Source organism: Lasiodiplodia theobromae, assembly GCF_012971845.1.
Source record: "Lasiodiplodia theobromae strain AM2As chromosome Unknown scaffold_2, whole genome shotgun sequence".
Classification (NCBI taxonomy): Eukaryota; Fungi; Ascomycota; class Dothideomycetes; order Botryosphaeriales; family Botryosphaeriaceae; genus Lasiodiplodia; species Lasiodiplodia theobromae.
In genome coordinates this window covers 1,158,137-1,173,403 of record NW_023336495.1, presented here as the reverse complement: position 1 = coordinate 1,173,403, position 15,267 = coordinate 1,158,137, and the positions used below count along the sequence as shown (strand labels likewise).

The window sequence follows — 15,267 nt, the reverse complement described above, 5'->3', positions numbered from 1 at the left end:
TCTCCTGCAGGCGGGGTGTGTTCCTACATACGCCTCGGGAAACGAACGGCGCAGCTCGGTGCCTTGCAGAAAGCCCCGCGCACGAAACGGGAAGGCGCCGAGCCAGCTGCATGCCCGCTTTTTCTGAAGCAGCCGCGCCTCCTCAACGCTATTGTACGAGCATTTATGACGTCGCCCACGAGGCGGGGTGCACGCATGAATCGGGCCCTCTCCAGAATCCTGCTCTGGTTGCCAATCATTGATGTGTTATCTGATCAACTACCACAGCCATCAGCCTGAAATAGGAAAAGGCCGCCGCCAGCAACGCAATCAGCAGCATTCGTCCTGCGCCTGCATAAACTAGCCGTCAGCCGCCGACTGTTCCGGAGCCCTTCTAGATGGCGCGACGAATGGGAGGCTGGGCTCACTGCTGTGGGCCCCAAGTAGCCCTGTCCTCCGCACTGACCCCACCGGCCAACAGCTGTCCCCGCCGGTATCGTGGTCGCCACTCATCAGCTGGGCGTTGCCGAAGTCGAGACCGCGCTCGAGCTCTGCGATGGAACCTTCCCTGTCACTTTGAAGATGGCCATGTCGTGCTCCGCCTCGAACGTCCAGCTCACACCATCACCACTTCCAGTCTTGCCGCTGTACAGCTCGGTCCAGCTGTATGTCCCCGCCCCAAGGTCCGGCACATCCGCAAAACTGGCGCTGAGCGTACCCACACCGTCTGCGGCGACGAGCCCGATCACGAATCCATCGCTGAGAGGCCCGGACCAGTATGGGTACAGCTGGCCGCTCGTGGGCGCCGCTTGTCCCGATGGCGTGAACGTCGATGCGGCACGTCCCAGAGGGTCCTGATTGACGGCAATCACGTCTGCGTTTTTGATAATCGCCAGGCTGGAATCGGATATCTTGGTCAAATCCGTCCCCAGCAGGAGTGGGGATTTGCAGATGGCCCAGAGACCAAAATGCGCTCGCTCTTCGGCTTCCGTCAGCCCACTGTTGCCCACCTCAAGCATGTCGTAATCGTTGAATCCTCCGGGTGCGGAATACGACGCGATGCCGGCGTTCGAGGCTGCTATGTTGGCCACCGAGTTCCAGTTGTTGGTGATGTCGCCTCCGACGCGCCAAGAGTTGCCCACGCTGGCCCCCCATTCCCACACCGAGTCGACCCCCCACTGACACAGGGAGTATAGGATGTCCCGATCCGTGGCGAGCAAAGCATCGCGCATCGTCTCGTATCGGGGCTGCGAATCTCCTGAAGGCGTGTTGCAATTGTCGTACTTCCAGTAGTCCACGTCCCACGACGCCAGCAGCGTCGCGTCCTGCGCCTCGTAGCCTTGGGATCCTGGAAACCCGGCGCACGTTGCGGTGCCAGAGTCGCCGTACAGCCCAAACTTCAGGCCAAGAGCGTGAATCCGATCCGAGACGTTTTTCATGCCGTTGGGGAACTTGTTCGGGTCGGGTACGAGGTTGCCATCTGCGTCCCGTGCCATAGTCGACCATCCGTCATCCAGGTTGATGTACGTGTAGCCAAGGTCTTGAAGGCCCAGCTGCACGAACGCATTCGCCGCCGCCAACGCCGATTCGGCGCTCGCGGAAAGACCGGCGTTGTAGTTGTTCCAGCCTAGAGCCGGTTTGACACCGACGCCATTGTCCAATCGTCTCGTCAGCGGAGAAGCTCTAGTGCCCGTCAGCAGTAGGGTGACGACGAAGGAAATCATAGTGAAAGTGGTACTGGACATCAGCGGAGGTAGAGAATGCATTGAATTGGGCCTCCTCTTATGTACCGTGATCCTCGAAACGTTGTTTCCGGGGCGGGGTGTCCTGCTGCCGTTCAATCATTCAGAACATATGAAACGCTGCGTCGCGTGCGGCCTGCGGTCCATCTTTCCGAACCAAACTGTCCCAGTTCCACCAATGAACACCAAGGACCTTGGGCGTTCGTATTTTACCCGTTTCTTCACCTGGACACATTGAGCAAGCCCACAGAAGCTTCCTTCTCGAGGCTTAGTTTCATCTCGAGGTGGGAGTAGAAGTTGGGTGATCGGCAAAACTCCCCGTATAGGGCATCGCGGGTACGATGCCGTTGCAGGGGTCCTTGTCCGCGTAGCTTAATGGACGTGCCGTATTTTGAGAGGCTGTTCAAGAAGTCAGGCTCCGAGAAGTTTGCGTAGGCGGGGTTGCCACCGGGCGATGCGACGGTCGGCGCCATTCCCGTGGCGAGATATCTGAGTATGGGAGCGAGGAACTGCGCCGTCAGTTCTGCAAAGTGCCGCCGCACCAGGGGCCCGATGGCATCTGTTGCCGGCCTGCCACCTCTCTGCATGGTGTCCAGCTGCTGCAGGAAAGATCGGTCCGGCTTCAGCAGCTTCTTGGCCGGGTTGTTGGCTTCGATTCCGCCAGGGATATCGAAACCCGGCGGGCAGGTCGGGTGCGAGCTGGACGGCTTGACGGGAACCGGAGCTCCGGTGCTGTGCAGATACAAAACGTACGGAATCGTACTGCCGCTGGTCTCCGCCGCGCTCAGGATTCTCTTGAGAAGAAAGGGGTTCGTGATGCCGACGATGAAGTGTCTCGAAGTGCCTCCGTTGAAGCCGGCAACGCAGAACTCGGACTGCATGGTCAAGTACGGCTTGATCTCTCCAGCATAGGGAATGGGTCGGATCAGATCAACGAGCGCCGATACGACCTCGCTGCAGGTCTGCGGGCTCTTCGCCATGACGACGACGTTTTCACAAAGCAGCATCTTCTCGAACACCGTGTACAGGTCTGACAGGGAAGAAAAGTACGGGATGATGCGCGACCAAGAGGCCGTCGGCTGGTAGGCATATATAGGGCCGGAGACGCCGTCCGAACGGCCACTTTGCGGGGAGGCAAGTCCTTGCAGCGGGAACGCAAGATGGGGTGCACTTCAGCGTTGTCAGCGGAGCGGGTTCATCGAAGGCGAGAGCGACGAGCCACGTACATTTCAAGCACCAGCAAGGAGCCGAGAAAAGGCAGCTCGTGGCGGCCGATGGAGGGCGGGGGCCAGGCGGAGATCTGGGTACAAGCTGCCTCGAAGGTGTTGGGGTCACACAGGATGCCAGAGCTCGTCATTTGCTGCAGAAGCTTCATGTAAAAGGCTGGGAAGTTGTGGTTGGAGATCAACACCAGGCTCTTTTGATTGTAGCTACGCTTGGTGGTGCCGTCGAATTCCTGACGGAACAGACAGCTGCCGTAGAAGGTGCTGGGGCTGCCATGGGGCGCGCACGGAGAACTCAGCAGCACGTCAGGAGAACGGTTTCTGATTGAGAATTGAAACGACAGGTCTTCGCCCATCTCGGGTGTTTGTTGCTCGGGGAAGCTGCAGGAGTGTTAGAGGGGCACGCGTGGAACGTTGCAGCACGTTACGAGCAAATCCACGGGCGATTGCAGTTCGGCGACTTGCCTGTTGAAGCATATTGCAGTGAGATCGGCCTGCGAAAAGGGCGTGTCGGTCGGGTAGACCATCAGGATCTCGGGGCCGACGTCGACGTTGAAGTCGCACACGACGAAGGCGGTGGCCCAATGGCGGAAGGCGTTGAGCGCAAAGGAGGGAGCATGGCTACTGCGCTTCCGGTGGTGGTGCATCATCTGCTTGAGCTTCTCCATGGCGAATCGCCCCTATCGCCGGGGCGCGGTGAAGCCGGCTCAGGCAGAGGCGGCGGGCAGGGTGGGGAGGCAGGAGCTGCGCATGGTCCCAGCGGGGCGTGCGGAATCGTCGCTCGCAGGCAGCAAGCGGGGAGGAGGTTGTTGATGGAGTTGCTCGGTGCCAGGGTGCGGAGCTGCGGCGCGTTGCTTTGTCTGGGCGAAACGTCACAGTGGCGGCCCATTGGCCGGTGTCGCGCAGCAGGCCCTGCTCATGCTTGCACATGCCGCGGCGCTGCATTCTGGTCACCACAGCGGACGACTGCGCTGAGCCTGCAAATGCTGCGATAGCCTCCACCAGCACCAGCACGGCGCGAGAGACGCTCTCCTCCACCCGACCGCCGCGCCTGGTCCGCTCCCCACTCCACCAACCCGCCCAGCCACCTGCGCAATGCTGCCGTGAAGATGGACCCCAACATCCAAAAGGCCCTCAACGACAAGCTGTACGACAAGCGCAAGGCCGGTGCCTTGGAGTGCGTCCCCCTCTGCCACGACCGCCGCCCTGAGCCCGCCCCAGCCACTGACGCCGCCGTGCAGACTCGAAGCTCAGGTCCGCGAAGCCTTAGCGAACAAGGACCACGACAAGATCCAGCGCATTGTCTACCAGCTCTGCCACGAATATGCCTACGCCGTGCACCAGCCGCACGCCAGGAACGGCGGTCTCATCGGCCTCGCGGCCGCGTCGATAGCCCTGGGCAGTGTGCGTCGAGCTGCCCTCTCGCCCCTCCGCCTGCTGACCTGCTCCCCAGGAAGTTGCGAGATACCTCGAAGAGATCGTGCCGCCTGTGCTCGCCTGCTTCTCCGACCAAGATGCCCGCGTCCGATACTACGCCTGCGAGAGCATGTACAACATTGCCAAGGTCGCCAAAGGAGAGATTCTGCTGTACTTCAACGAAGTGTTCGACGCCCTCTGCAAGGTACGCGCCTGCCGCCACCCTGCTATCGCGCGCTGACAGCCTGCTAGCTTGCCGCCGACTCGGAGGCCTCAGTCAAGAACGGCGCCGAGCTGCTCGACCGCCTGGTCAAGGACATCGTGTCCGAGTCGGCTGCCTCCTACGTGTCCATCCTGCACCACCCCGAAGATGCCGTCGACGACGATTCCGCCCTGGGCGGCTCTGCAGCCCCCTCCGTTGACATGCAGCCCGCCTTTTCTCTCCCCAAGTTCATACCCCTCCTTCAGGAAAGGATCAACGTCCTGAGCCCTTTCACCCGCACCTTTCTCGTTTCCTGGATCACCTTGCTCGACTCGATACCCGATCTAGAGCTCGTGTCGTACTTGCCGTCCTTTCTCGGCGGCCTTCTCAGATTCCTCAGCGATCCGAACCAGGACGTGCACACGGCAACGCAGACTGCCCTGGAGAGGTTCCTCTCGGAAATCAAGAAGATTGCTCGCATCAAGCGCGGTCTCGCCGAGAGCCGGAAGAGCCAAGGCGAAGAGGGCAAGAAGAGCTCTAGGTCCAGTATGAAGAGCGGAAGGAGCGCCCAGAGTTCACACGACCTCGAGGCCGACAGCGAAACCAACGTCGACGACGCTCCAGATTCGATCAGCGACGGCACCGAATCTACCACCATGAACGACCGAGCGTCGGGGATGACGGACGGGGACTGGATTCCCGGCCAAGACGTGCAAATCGACTATCCAAAGATCTTGGACACACTCGTCACGTACCTCAGCGATTCTCCAGGTAAGAACGTCGGTGATTATGCGAATGGCCCCTGCTTACAACCCGCAGAGGAGGAGATCCAGCTCACCTGCCTGCGCTGGATCGACAGCTTCTTCGAGATTTGCCCCGAGGACATTCTTCTGTTCGTCCCGCGCCTGCTCTCTCACGTACTTCCAGCCATGGCGAACGACATTGAGCAGGTCCGCTTGGCTGCGAACAGAGTCAATACGTCGTTGATGGAGCACATCATGTCTCTTCCTGACGAGAACAAAGCCGACAGCGCGAGGGTGACGCAGCTGCAGCTTTCATCAGGCCCGACGAAGGACATTTCAGATCGGCGGGAGTCCAATTACTCCCTCAAGGGCGGCAGATCGTCGATGCGAGAGTCCACGGTGGACCTCAAAGCGGCCGAAGCGAAGCCAAAGCCTGAAGCGGAGGCCCCGACGCCGGTTGATGGTGACGATGCCTCGTCAGCACCGCGGCCAGGTGCCGACCTGGACTATGAAGCAGCAGTCAATGCCCTCACGCTGCAGTTCCTGAATGAGCACGAGGCAACTCGCGTAGCCGCTCTGTCTTGGCTCATAATGCTTCACCGAAAGGCCCCTCGCAAGGTAAGTGTCTCAAAATGGATCCGTGTCGCGGTTCGCAAGCTGACGTGCGAGAAAAGATCCTGGCAATCAACGATGCCACCTTCCCGGCGCTCCTCAAAACACTCTCGGACCCGGCCGAGTCGGTCGTGACGCGAGACCTCTTGCTGCTCTCGCAGATCTCTAAAAACAGCGATGACTCGTACTTCACCTCCTTCATGGTCAGCCTCCTGAGCCTATTTGCCACGGACAGGCGCCTGCTCGAGACCCGCGGAAACCTCATCATCCGTCAACTCTGCGTATCACTCAGCCCCGAGCGGATATACCGAACACTCGCCGACTGCTTGGAGAGGGACGAGGACGTCGAGTTCGCGAGCATCATGGTTCAAAACCTCAACAACAACCTGATCACAGCTCCCGAACTCGCAGACCTTCGCAAGAGGCTGCGAAACCTCGAGACGCGTGAAGGCCAGGCATTTTTCGTCACTCTTTTCCGCTCTTGGTGTCACAACGCCGTGGCCACCTTCTCCCTGTGTCTTTTGGCACAGGCGTATGAACAAGCCTACCATCTCCTGCAGATCTTCGGTGAGCTTGAGATGACCGTGAACATGCTCATCCAAATCGATAAGTTGGTTCAGCTGCTCGAGTCGCCCGTCTTCACGTACCTTCGGCTTCAACTTTTGGAGCCTGAGAAGTATCCTCACTTGTACAAGTGTTTGTACGGGCTTCTCATGTTGCTGCCGCAGTCGTCGGCCTTTGCGGCGCTGAAGAACCGCCTCAACAGCGTCAGCGCGATTGGTTACCTACACATCGCACCCCGAACGACACCCACCACCACCACGGGCTTCGATCGTCCCAATCGCCTCAAATCACGCGAGGGTGAGGGTGGCATCAAGTGGCAGGAACTCCTCGAAAAGTTCAAGCAAGTACAAGAGCGCGCCCGCCGTGCCCAGCGCAATGCCATGCTCGGCATCGACGGCTCGCCCGACGTTCCGGACGCGGGCAGCTCCTCGGGTGCTCAAGGTGGTGTTGGTTTGGGTGTCGCGGCTCCGGATAGCAGCAAGGGACGGCTGCATCCCAGAGCCGCTCTAGGCTTGCAAACGGGCGGTCTGCCGCAGCGACCGGCGTCTGCGCAGAGCATGACGAGGCCGGCGTTGGGTGGGGACCAGGGACCCACGAAGCCCCCCGTACAAGGTCACCAGAAGAGCAAGAGCAGTTTGAGTCAGCTGGGAAGGTTCACGAGAGGTGTCGGGCAGGCATCGAAGGGTAAAAAGTAGCGGCGCCCACGAGCATCGCCGAAGTTGGTCACGTGAGGCAGTTGGCATTTGGAATTAGAGGGGGATTCTGTTGTTGATGATGCGGTAACCGTTCATGAGGAGAGGTAATAGGAATAAGCTGGTCGGCGGATCATGCTTTGGTTTCCTTGCCCTTCCGTGTACACATCTCGCATTTCTTAATTCTTTTCGGAATTTCGTTTAGCTTACCACAATGTTTTCTTCTCGACTTCCTTTTCATAGCGAGCTTCGTTTTACTACGGGGTAGCGATGTCGGTATTCATGTCGCATGAGTTAATGAGCTACGATCACGTCGTGCTGTACAATATACCAACTTGAAAAATGTTTACTCTTCGTCGGCCGTCAAACGCCTTGCGCTTCCATTGTCATTAGTTCTACTTCTCATAATTGGTTAAGTTCAAGGAGCATACCGACCACGAGTCGTCGGTCAGTCGCAGTCTTTCAGCATTTGTTCTGGCGCTCCATTCTCCCATGGAATATGCATACCGCACGGGCTTGAATTTGTTCTAGATATTTCTAAGGCATAGTCTACGCGGTTCTTATCACTTGAATCTCATCAAGTCCTTTTCAAGATTGATTCTTCTTGTATCTATATGAAAAGTTTATCTACTAGACGTTTAAAAACGTAAAGCCGTTTTTATAAAAGTAGAGCTCCACATGGAAATCCTTCTCAGGTCGCACTACAACAGGCGCTCTTTCTGCATTATACTGCCAGCTAATACAGAACTATCCTTAATTATAGGCTCAATTGTTAGTCAAATCGCGCAATTTCAATCATGTTCGCGGATGATACACAAAAGAAAAAAACTTGAAATAGATAGCAACTACCGCAGAGTTGTCGGATGAATTTATTGAATATCGCGAACCAAGCCTTTGATAGCTAGGACTCAATACGTTCTTGATATCTCGCCCATTAGATTCAGAGTATGTAAGCATGTCAAAATCCATACCGTCAAAGCGCACGTATCTAGATCCAGGCCAGCATCTTTCCAAAATGCGATTATTGTTATGGCCACAAGAGCCTGTGGACGAAGTGACTGTACTTTCCTCCCCCATGCCTCTTCACGAATCAGACACCCAAAAGAACAAAGCGCCGAAGAACACCATCCCAATGCCGGTACGTAGAAATTTCCTCGTTAAAAAAAACCCCCCAGAAAAGCGCCGTCGCTGAAAGCCAGAGCGGATGCGACAAGTCCGGCTCCGCAGCCACAGAAGAGGGAGATGAAATAAGATGAAATAAAGCGTCAAAATGCAGGGACATATGTTAACAAGCCAGCCCGGCCCTCATATTCTCGACCGTCTTTAACCCTACGCCCCTCAACCCGCCCAGCTGCTCCAAGTCTGTGATCAGCCACTCGTCGGCGCCGCGACCGTCCATCTCGCATAGCGAATTGACGATGGCCTCGGCTTTCTTGGCGCCAACGCCTTTGAGAAGTCGGATTTGCGAGACCTCGCGCGTGTTGATGATGTTGAGCAGGCGCTGGGTGCGGGGTGTGAGGGTGCTGCCGGTGGGAATTGAAGGAGAGACGTCGAGGCCACTGCTGCTGTTGTCGCGGAAGATCTTCATCTTCGGCTTCTTGGGCGCTTTGGCTTTGGGCTTGTAGACGAAGCTGTCTTCTTCTTGGTAGTCAGATGCGGCACCATCGTCCTCCGGGACGAACGAGTCGTCGTGGCCGTCGACTTCGGCCTCGGAGGCGTCGTGATCGGCGTCGCGGGTGGTGGGCTTTGCTTTCTTGCTTGAGAGCTTTCGGGCAACGGGACGAGTGGGTGCGACAAATGAGCGCTCTTCTGATGCAGAGACCGCTGCTGGCGCCGGCCTCCTGAGAGGCTGCTTCGCTAGGGCTGAAGGACGGGGGTGTGCAGGCACATGCTCCTGATTCATGAATTCCAAGCTGGAGTCGGGTGCAGCGGAAGACTTCGCCGCCTCCTTCTTCAGGCGAATCTTCTCCTGCAGGTTGACAATCTTCTGGCTGAGTTTCTCATTCTCTGGGAAATGCGGCAGTGCCAGCTGGTACATCTTGAGCGCAGAAACATCTTCCCCGCGAACGTGATGTTGCTTCGCCATGAGAAGGAAGTGTAGGCCCTCCGCTCGACCATCTTCCGTCTTACCGACGCGCTCCTCCAAAGCCTCCAATCGTTGCCTCACCGCTTCGCTGATGTCCTGAGTCTGAATGGTGGAGGACTCATTGAGAGCACGCTCGGCCAACTTCTCGTCTAGCCGACGCTCGATGAGGGCTTCGATTGCCTCCTTCGAGAGGCCGCTCTGCAATGCCGTCGGCTTGCCGTAGCCCGAGCTGTGCACTGGCCTAGCGGGCTTGGTAACCTTCGATGCAAGTGTCGAATGTGTAGCAGCACGCTTCAAAGGGTCTGGACGGCTCGCCACTGCGGGCTTCGTACTCCTGTGTTTGTCCGAGTACACGGAGAAAGCCTTGGCTGGCTTGTCAGTCTTTTTCGGCTGCACGTAGCTGTGTGCGATGTTCACGTTCGTCGCGGCAGCCAGCGCCCTCAGCGGCTGGCGCTGCTGCAGGCTGGCGCCGGCGATGCTCGATGTAGTTTTCGGTGGCCCACGGAGGACGGCTTCATTCTCAACCTCGGCAACCTCAATCTTCTTAGTCCGATTGGCAAAATTCAGGGAGCTCAAGGTATCAAGGTGGTACGAGCGCACTGGCGCGAGATTCAGAACCATGAGAGTGAGGCCATTGTTCTGACCCAAAGATAGGATGCGGGTCATCTTGGACTCCCTGTACGGTATCCTTGAATGTTTCTTGCTGATGGCCTCGACGCACTGCGCTAGTACAAACAGAGATTTGTTGATTGCGGAAGACTCGACCAGGCGTTCCCGGTTGTTGTCTGTTCTCCGGTTGTCCTCGGACCCGGCAAGGTCGATACAGGAGACTTTCGAGACGCGGGTATGGGTCGCTGTCGTTTGCGTAACCTGGACGCATAATATAGCGTGGGATCGCGAGGAATGGGCGTTTAGTTTCGTTGCAGAGGTAGACCGGTTCATGTTGGCCTCGTCGTAGAGCTTCTCAAAATCTTTCAAAGTGGTGCAAGGCCGCTCAGTAAGACCAACGACCACAGTCTTGCCATGGTTATCCCGGATGGGCAGGCCCGCTGCAGTGCGCTTTTCCGGGGGCTCGAAAAGGTCGTAAACACGGTCGTTGTAAATTTCATAATAACTCAGCGACACCTCCACCTGGGTTTCCCCATCTTTCTCGAGCTTCCGGCAGCGACGGTATATAGAACTGAGCAGGCGAGGAATGACTCCGCGGTCTGCCAAGGATTTCCCGCCACGCATGGTATGGGTCTTGCCGGTGCCGGTAACGCCGTAGGCGAAGATTGTGACATCGAAGCCATTGAAGAGGTGTTTGACAGTGGGAGATACTGCGCGGTAACGTGTCAATGCCGATGCTCCGCAATCAAAGGTTCCTGTGCAACATACCCTCCTTGTCAAACAACTCTTGTTGGGTGGTGGCGCGGTCGTAGACGCCCTGGAACTGGAAACTGAAGGACTCGGCCTCATTCTTGGGATTAGGGATTCGAATGACGTTGGGAGGCGAGTTTTCATCCCCAGTGGCGCTCTCGGCGGTAACAATGGTGTCCTTGTCGAGCTCGCTCTTGAGCAGGGGTCGTATGCGGGCAAGCACGCGGACGCTCATGGTTGCAGCGGCCAATTCGTAGAGAAGAGTGACGTGGAGGACGGAAGGACGCGGCAGTCGAAAGAACAAACAAAAATGAAGTGCCCGCGGTGGGCAGACTTACCGTTGGCGCAGGTCGCAGTACTGGGGAGCCAGAGCCGGGGAGAGCTTGCGCGGGATGTGTGGGCGTCGTTTGCGGCCCGTCGCGAGGGGCAACGGCCTATCGATACGCCGGCCGCTCAACACCATGGAGCTACCCGCCTGCTCAACACCTCCTCCAGCCCACCGCAACTCCACGGAAACCACGGCGCTTCCGCACGCACTGCGAATATTGAAAATGTACAGCATCCCGACTTTTGCTCCGCCCACCTGCACGGCTTTTCGATTTGGTCTGCGCGTCGCACAGCCGGGATGCCGGCGCCTAAGTATTGAAGCGCGCCGTCACCCGACGAGCGTGCTCGACCATCCCATCTCAGCATGTTCGGCGTGGGCCCGGGAGACAGCGTGTCGCTGCACGCCGATGCGAGGCGATGGTGTCGGGCAGCGCGATGCCTGACGCGCCTGGCGCGACTGGACCACGATGCTTGCGAGCTTGGACTGAAGGTATTTTGAGCAGCGGCGCCTTTTCTATGTGTTCGGGCGCGGCTTCCAGAAGCTGGCTTTGACGTGGTCGTGGTGCCTGCGGCGCCATCGACGGCGTTTCACGCGCCGGCCAACCACAGCGCGTCGTTGGCGGACCGGCGGCTGGTTTTGAAGGCGAGCCGCCCAGATCACGTTTCATCTGCTCCACTCGGCCCTGCCCGCTCCCCGAATAGCCCCATGTCGTCCGTGCTGGCGGTGTCTTGCGGAACTGGCCCAGCCAGTGCTTGTGTCTCTGCTATTTTTGAGTAAAACGGCGGTTAATTCGTTCCTTCAAAACCCACCGCCTGGAACCTCCTCCTGCATATGCACATCGTAGGTCACTTGGTCTCGTCGGACACTAGGCCGTCTTGGAGACCGACAAGTCTTTCATTAATACCGTCGCTGCTCTTCGTCGATCTTTTCCTGGCCCCGTTTTTGCTTTCAGATCATCTTTCTCATAGACCACTTTCTTTCGCCTAGCAGGCAACTGTCTGCTATTTTGCTGTTCTTTCCGTTTCCTGGGCTGGTTTCTCAGGCCTTCATTCTTTACTTTCTGCCTTTTCTTTCGCCCAATCATGGGCTGCACTACGAGGAGTCTGCTGCTGGCAGCGCTGTCAGTTTCCGCCGTGGCCGGCCCGCTCCCCCAGTATGCCCGGAGAGTCAAGTAAGTTCGTCAGAGTCCGTGGTCATGAATACCGCTGACACACGGAAGCTTTCCTAGATATCTGAACTCTTCTTCGCCTGCCGTCGAAGCTGCCTACGCCGCGAACACGCCCGTCGCGGTTGGCACGCCCTCAACTCCCCCGGCAGTTCAGGCTGCCGACACTGGCATTCCCTTCGTGGTGCCAGTGACTCTCCCTACTAGTACGCCTGCCCTAGCTGTCTTTACCTTCGTGGACCCCTCTGGCTCACCAGTCGCCACAGTCGATATATCGACAGCACCTGAAAGCACTCAGGCCGAGTCCACTGTTTCTGCAGAGACGAGCCCTTCGAGTACCGTTGCAACAACGCCGGCTCTCACTCCCCTGACGCCGGCCGTCGACTCGTCGACACCTGCGACCCCTGCATCCTCTGCTGCCGGTGGTTTCATAGGCCCCGAGTTTTCGGTGGCTGGGTCGTCGTCCACGACACGCTTGTTCACTTACGATCCCACGACGCCTGGTGCTACACCGTCTCAGAACTCAACCACATCCAGCACTCCCGCGGTCAGCGCGTCTTCGAACACGCGTCCTTTCACGTATTCGCCTCAGACACCATCGACCTCGAGTGGCAGACCCTTTACCTATTCGCCGCAGACGCCGTCGATGCAGAGCAGCCAAGTCGTCAGTTCGGCGCAGTCCACCCCTGCACCTGAGACGCCGACAAGTCTGCCTGTCACACCTGTGCCCAATACTCCGACACCCAGTCCTGCCGCTAGCTCCGTCCAATCAGCTGCAAGCAGCCCTACAACAGGTGCATCCACATTTGTTTCAGAACCAGGTGTGCTGTACCTGACGACAACGATATACACCATTGCTACCCCTGCTGCCCAAGCCACTGCCGCCACCTCTCCTTCATCGCTGCAGGCCTCTGCTCAATCTACGCCACAGGAGTCTTCTGCGACGTCCTCGCCGACTCAAATCCCAGGAGTCTTTTACACGACGATCTACACCACCGTTCGGCCAAACGCAGCCTCGGTGGCGACATCTGCTGAGTCGTTGACTACGCTTCTCTCAAGCACAGCTCTTGCATCGACCCCGGAGCCCAGTACGCCGTATACTGAGACAAGCGCCGCTCAGATAAGCACAGCTGACACCAGCACCGCCGTGCCGAGTGCTACATACACTCCTTTGCCCTCTTCTTCCTCAGAGCCCTCGCCATCTGAAACCCCAAGCACCACGAGGACGGCCCTGGGGGCTTCCTCGACTCCTTCCCCTTCAAGCACTGAGAGCGCACCCACATCATCCGATCCGCCCACATCTGCGCCGCCCACGGTCACCAGTTCAACGTCTTCTGATGACGGCCCGGGTATCACGGTCATCCCTGTAAACCCAAGCATCTCTACTGTCTTCTTGACGAGTACTGTCACGGAGAAGGAGACCGTTACCGAGACAGCCACTGTCAAGGAGACAGTTACCGTGAGGGCGTGATCGCAGGTAGGGACGGATAGAGAAGGGCGCTGATTTTCAAGATATAGCGATGTTAAAGATTTATGGAGCAAGATAGTCATGAGATCATGCAAGAGATGGTAAATTTGTTTATAAAGCGATGAGAGGAAAGCGTTTGATCATGCATCTGGGATGCAGATCTGCCACCCGTTACAAATACCGGTCTGCTTTTTCTGTTTCCTTTTTTTTTTTCCAAATTCGCTTGATTCCCCGTTCTTGTAGAAGCGCCTGTAATCTCTTAAGGTAGATCCTTAATATTTAATGAAAGATGCTGTACAGGAATGGCATAAATCGTTAAGATGCTCTTTCACATGCACAAGGAGAAGTGTATCCCGGAACGCCACCGATTTTTTTTGTCGCAATGTTGCGTATAATACAGACCTTCAGAACTAAGACTCTATGAAGACTTCTTGAATGAAGCTCCCGGAGCGGCGTTGTCGCTGACCGCGTCCGTAGTAGGAGCTCTTGGTGCGGGAGGTTCGTATTTCGTCTGCGAGCCATCGTCCCAAAGCTCGAGATCTCCGTCTTCGCTGAGCTGCCCACGCTTTACTAACTGGCCTTTCTCTCTCATTATGTCTTCAAGGGTGGTGCTCTGGTCGGCGAAGACCTGTCGGGGTCGTTGTTAGTGGTACATCGTAGCCTGGGACTGGGCGGTACATCACGAACCCTGAGGTGATCAGAGATCAAGTGCCGGTTCTTGCAGCCCGGACACGAGATCAACACCGTGCCATGGTGGTAGCCTTGTTTGGAAATCTTATGCGATGACCTCGTTTCGCAGACTTTGCAGGTGAAGGTCATTTGGTACTGCGGAACCTCCTGCTGCTCCGGTGCGGCAGAAGAAGCGTCCGGCTGCGCGGGTGCAGACTCCGAGCGCTTCGCCGTGGTGGAGAATGCATGGCGACACGGCTGCGACAGGAATGCTCGTGGCTGGAGCGATGGGCTTTGAGGCCGACGTATGTGCGAGAGCTCTCGATGAATGCGGCGCACGGAAGTTGGCGCGGCGCGCGGTGCGCTGGCGAACGAGGCAGGGCGCGAACAAAGGCGCACAAGAGAGCGGGAGGAGCGCATGGCTGATTGAGGCGGCAGCGGTACGGACTCTTCGATTATAAAGACGGGAAGGGTGTTGCGGCTGGGTGCTTTGCGGCGAGCGACGACAGAGCTCTCGGGCTAGCGCCGTGGTTGTTCGGGCGCCTTCCGTCATCGTCTGCCAGGGTCCATGGTCCGCCGTGCATAATTAGTGGCCGCTTCTGATGCGCGCCGCAACGTCACCACTGGCCACCGCCAACCCTAGGCTCTGTGCGCACATGTTCCGCCTCACGCTCAAGGCCACTACCACCTGGATACCTCCGCCTGACTCGACTTCTGCCGCGACACACACTCCGCCAACCCTTCAAGTAAGCTCGGCCATGAGCTCGCGCCGTTGATTGCGCCACGCAACGACCACTCCGTTCCGCCAAACGGCCTGGCGCTCGTCCGTCGACCTCCAGCCTACGCGTTCGGCGCTGACACTCCCCGCGCCCCGCCGACACTTTCAGAGCTCGACGCGCTCGCCACAGCCCGACCTTGGGAGCTTCTTGCAACCTCAGACAGCCCTCCACAACACCTTCCGCCATGTATCCTAAGCCGGGAAGGCAGAGCAAGATTCGCCCGCCGCGCAGGGTGAGTCT

The 15,267-nt window shown here is 57.8% G+C and overlaps 6 protein-coding genes across 6 annotated transcripts; 2 read left to right on the top strand and 4 right to left on the bottom strand.

The window, feature by feature from the left end:
- Positions 1 to 491: 491 nt before the first annotated feature.
- LTHEOB_879 (Glycoside hydrolase clan GH-D) lies at positions 492 to 1,724 on the bottom strand (the record flags this gene model as incomplete). Its single annotated transcript, XM_035518305.1, has 1 exon — positions 492 to 1,724. One exon carries the CDS (start codon positions 1,722 to 1,724, stop codon positions 492 to 494), a length of 1,233 nt encoding a protein of 410 aa, XP_035369638.1.
- A 218-nt stretch (positions 1,725 to 1,942) lies between these two features.
- On the bottom strand, positions 1,943 to 3,612 carry LTHEOB_878 (Glycoside hydrolase clan GH-D; the record flags this gene model as incomplete). The annotated part of the gene is made up of 3 exons (XM_035518294.1): positions 1,943 to 2,891; positions 2,948 to 3,325; positions 3,368 to 3,612. 3 exons carry the CDS (start codon positions 3,610 to 3,612, stop codon positions 1,943 to 1,945), a joined length of 1,572 nt encoding a protein of 523 aa, XP_035369637.1.
- A 441-nt stretch (positions 3,613 to 4,053) lies between these two features.
- Positions 4,054 to 7,176, top strand: LTHEOB_877 (Vacuole-associated enzyme activator complex component; the record flags this gene model as incomplete). Its single annotated transcript, XM_035518283.1, has 6 exons — positions 4,054 to 4,121; positions 4,186 to 4,348; positions 4,398 to 4,565; positions 4,613 to 5,333; positions 5,382 to 5,923; positions 5,980 to 7,176. The coding sequence occupies 6 exons, from the start codon at positions 4,054 to 4,056 to the stop codon at positions 7,174 to 7,176; spliced, it is 2,859 nt and encodes a 952-aa protein (XP_035369636.1).
- Positions 7,177 to 8,458: 1,282 nt separating this feature from the next.
- On the bottom strand, positions 8,459 to 10,853 carry LTHEOB_876 (Kinesin family protein; the record flags this gene model as incomplete). The annotated part of the gene is made up of 5 exons (XM_035518272.1): positions 8,459 to 8,922; positions 9,046 to 9,228; positions 9,304 to 9,495; positions 9,592 to 10,578; positions 10,637 to 10,853. 5 exons carry the CDS (start codon positions 10,851 to 10,853, stop codon positions 8,459 to 8,461), a joined length of 2,043 nt encoding a protein of 680 aa, XP_035369635.1.
- Positions 10,854 to 12,028: 1,175 nt separating this feature from the next.
- On the top strand, positions 12,029 to 13,582 carry LTHEOB_875 (Hepatitis a virus cellular receptor 1-like; the record flags this gene model as incomplete). The annotated part of the gene is made up of 2 exons (XM_035518261.1): positions 12,029 to 12,117; positions 12,175 to 13,582. The coding sequence occupies 2 exons, from the start codon at positions 12,029 to 12,031 to the stop codon at positions 13,580 to 13,582; spliced, it is 1,497 nt and encodes a 498-aa protein (XP_035369634.1).
- A 415-nt stretch (positions 13,583 to 13,997) lies between these two features.
- On the bottom strand, positions 13,998 to 14,668 carry LTHEOB_874 (Signal recognition particle; the record flags this gene model as incomplete). Its single annotated transcript, XM_035518250.1, has 2 exons — positions 13,998 to 14,207; positions 14,267 to 14,668. 2 exons carry the CDS (start codon positions 14,666 to 14,668, stop codon positions 13,998 to 14,000), a joined length of 612 nt encoding a protein of 203 aa, XP_035369633.1.
- Between the last annotated feature and the right edge of the window lie 599 nt (positions 14,669 to 15,267).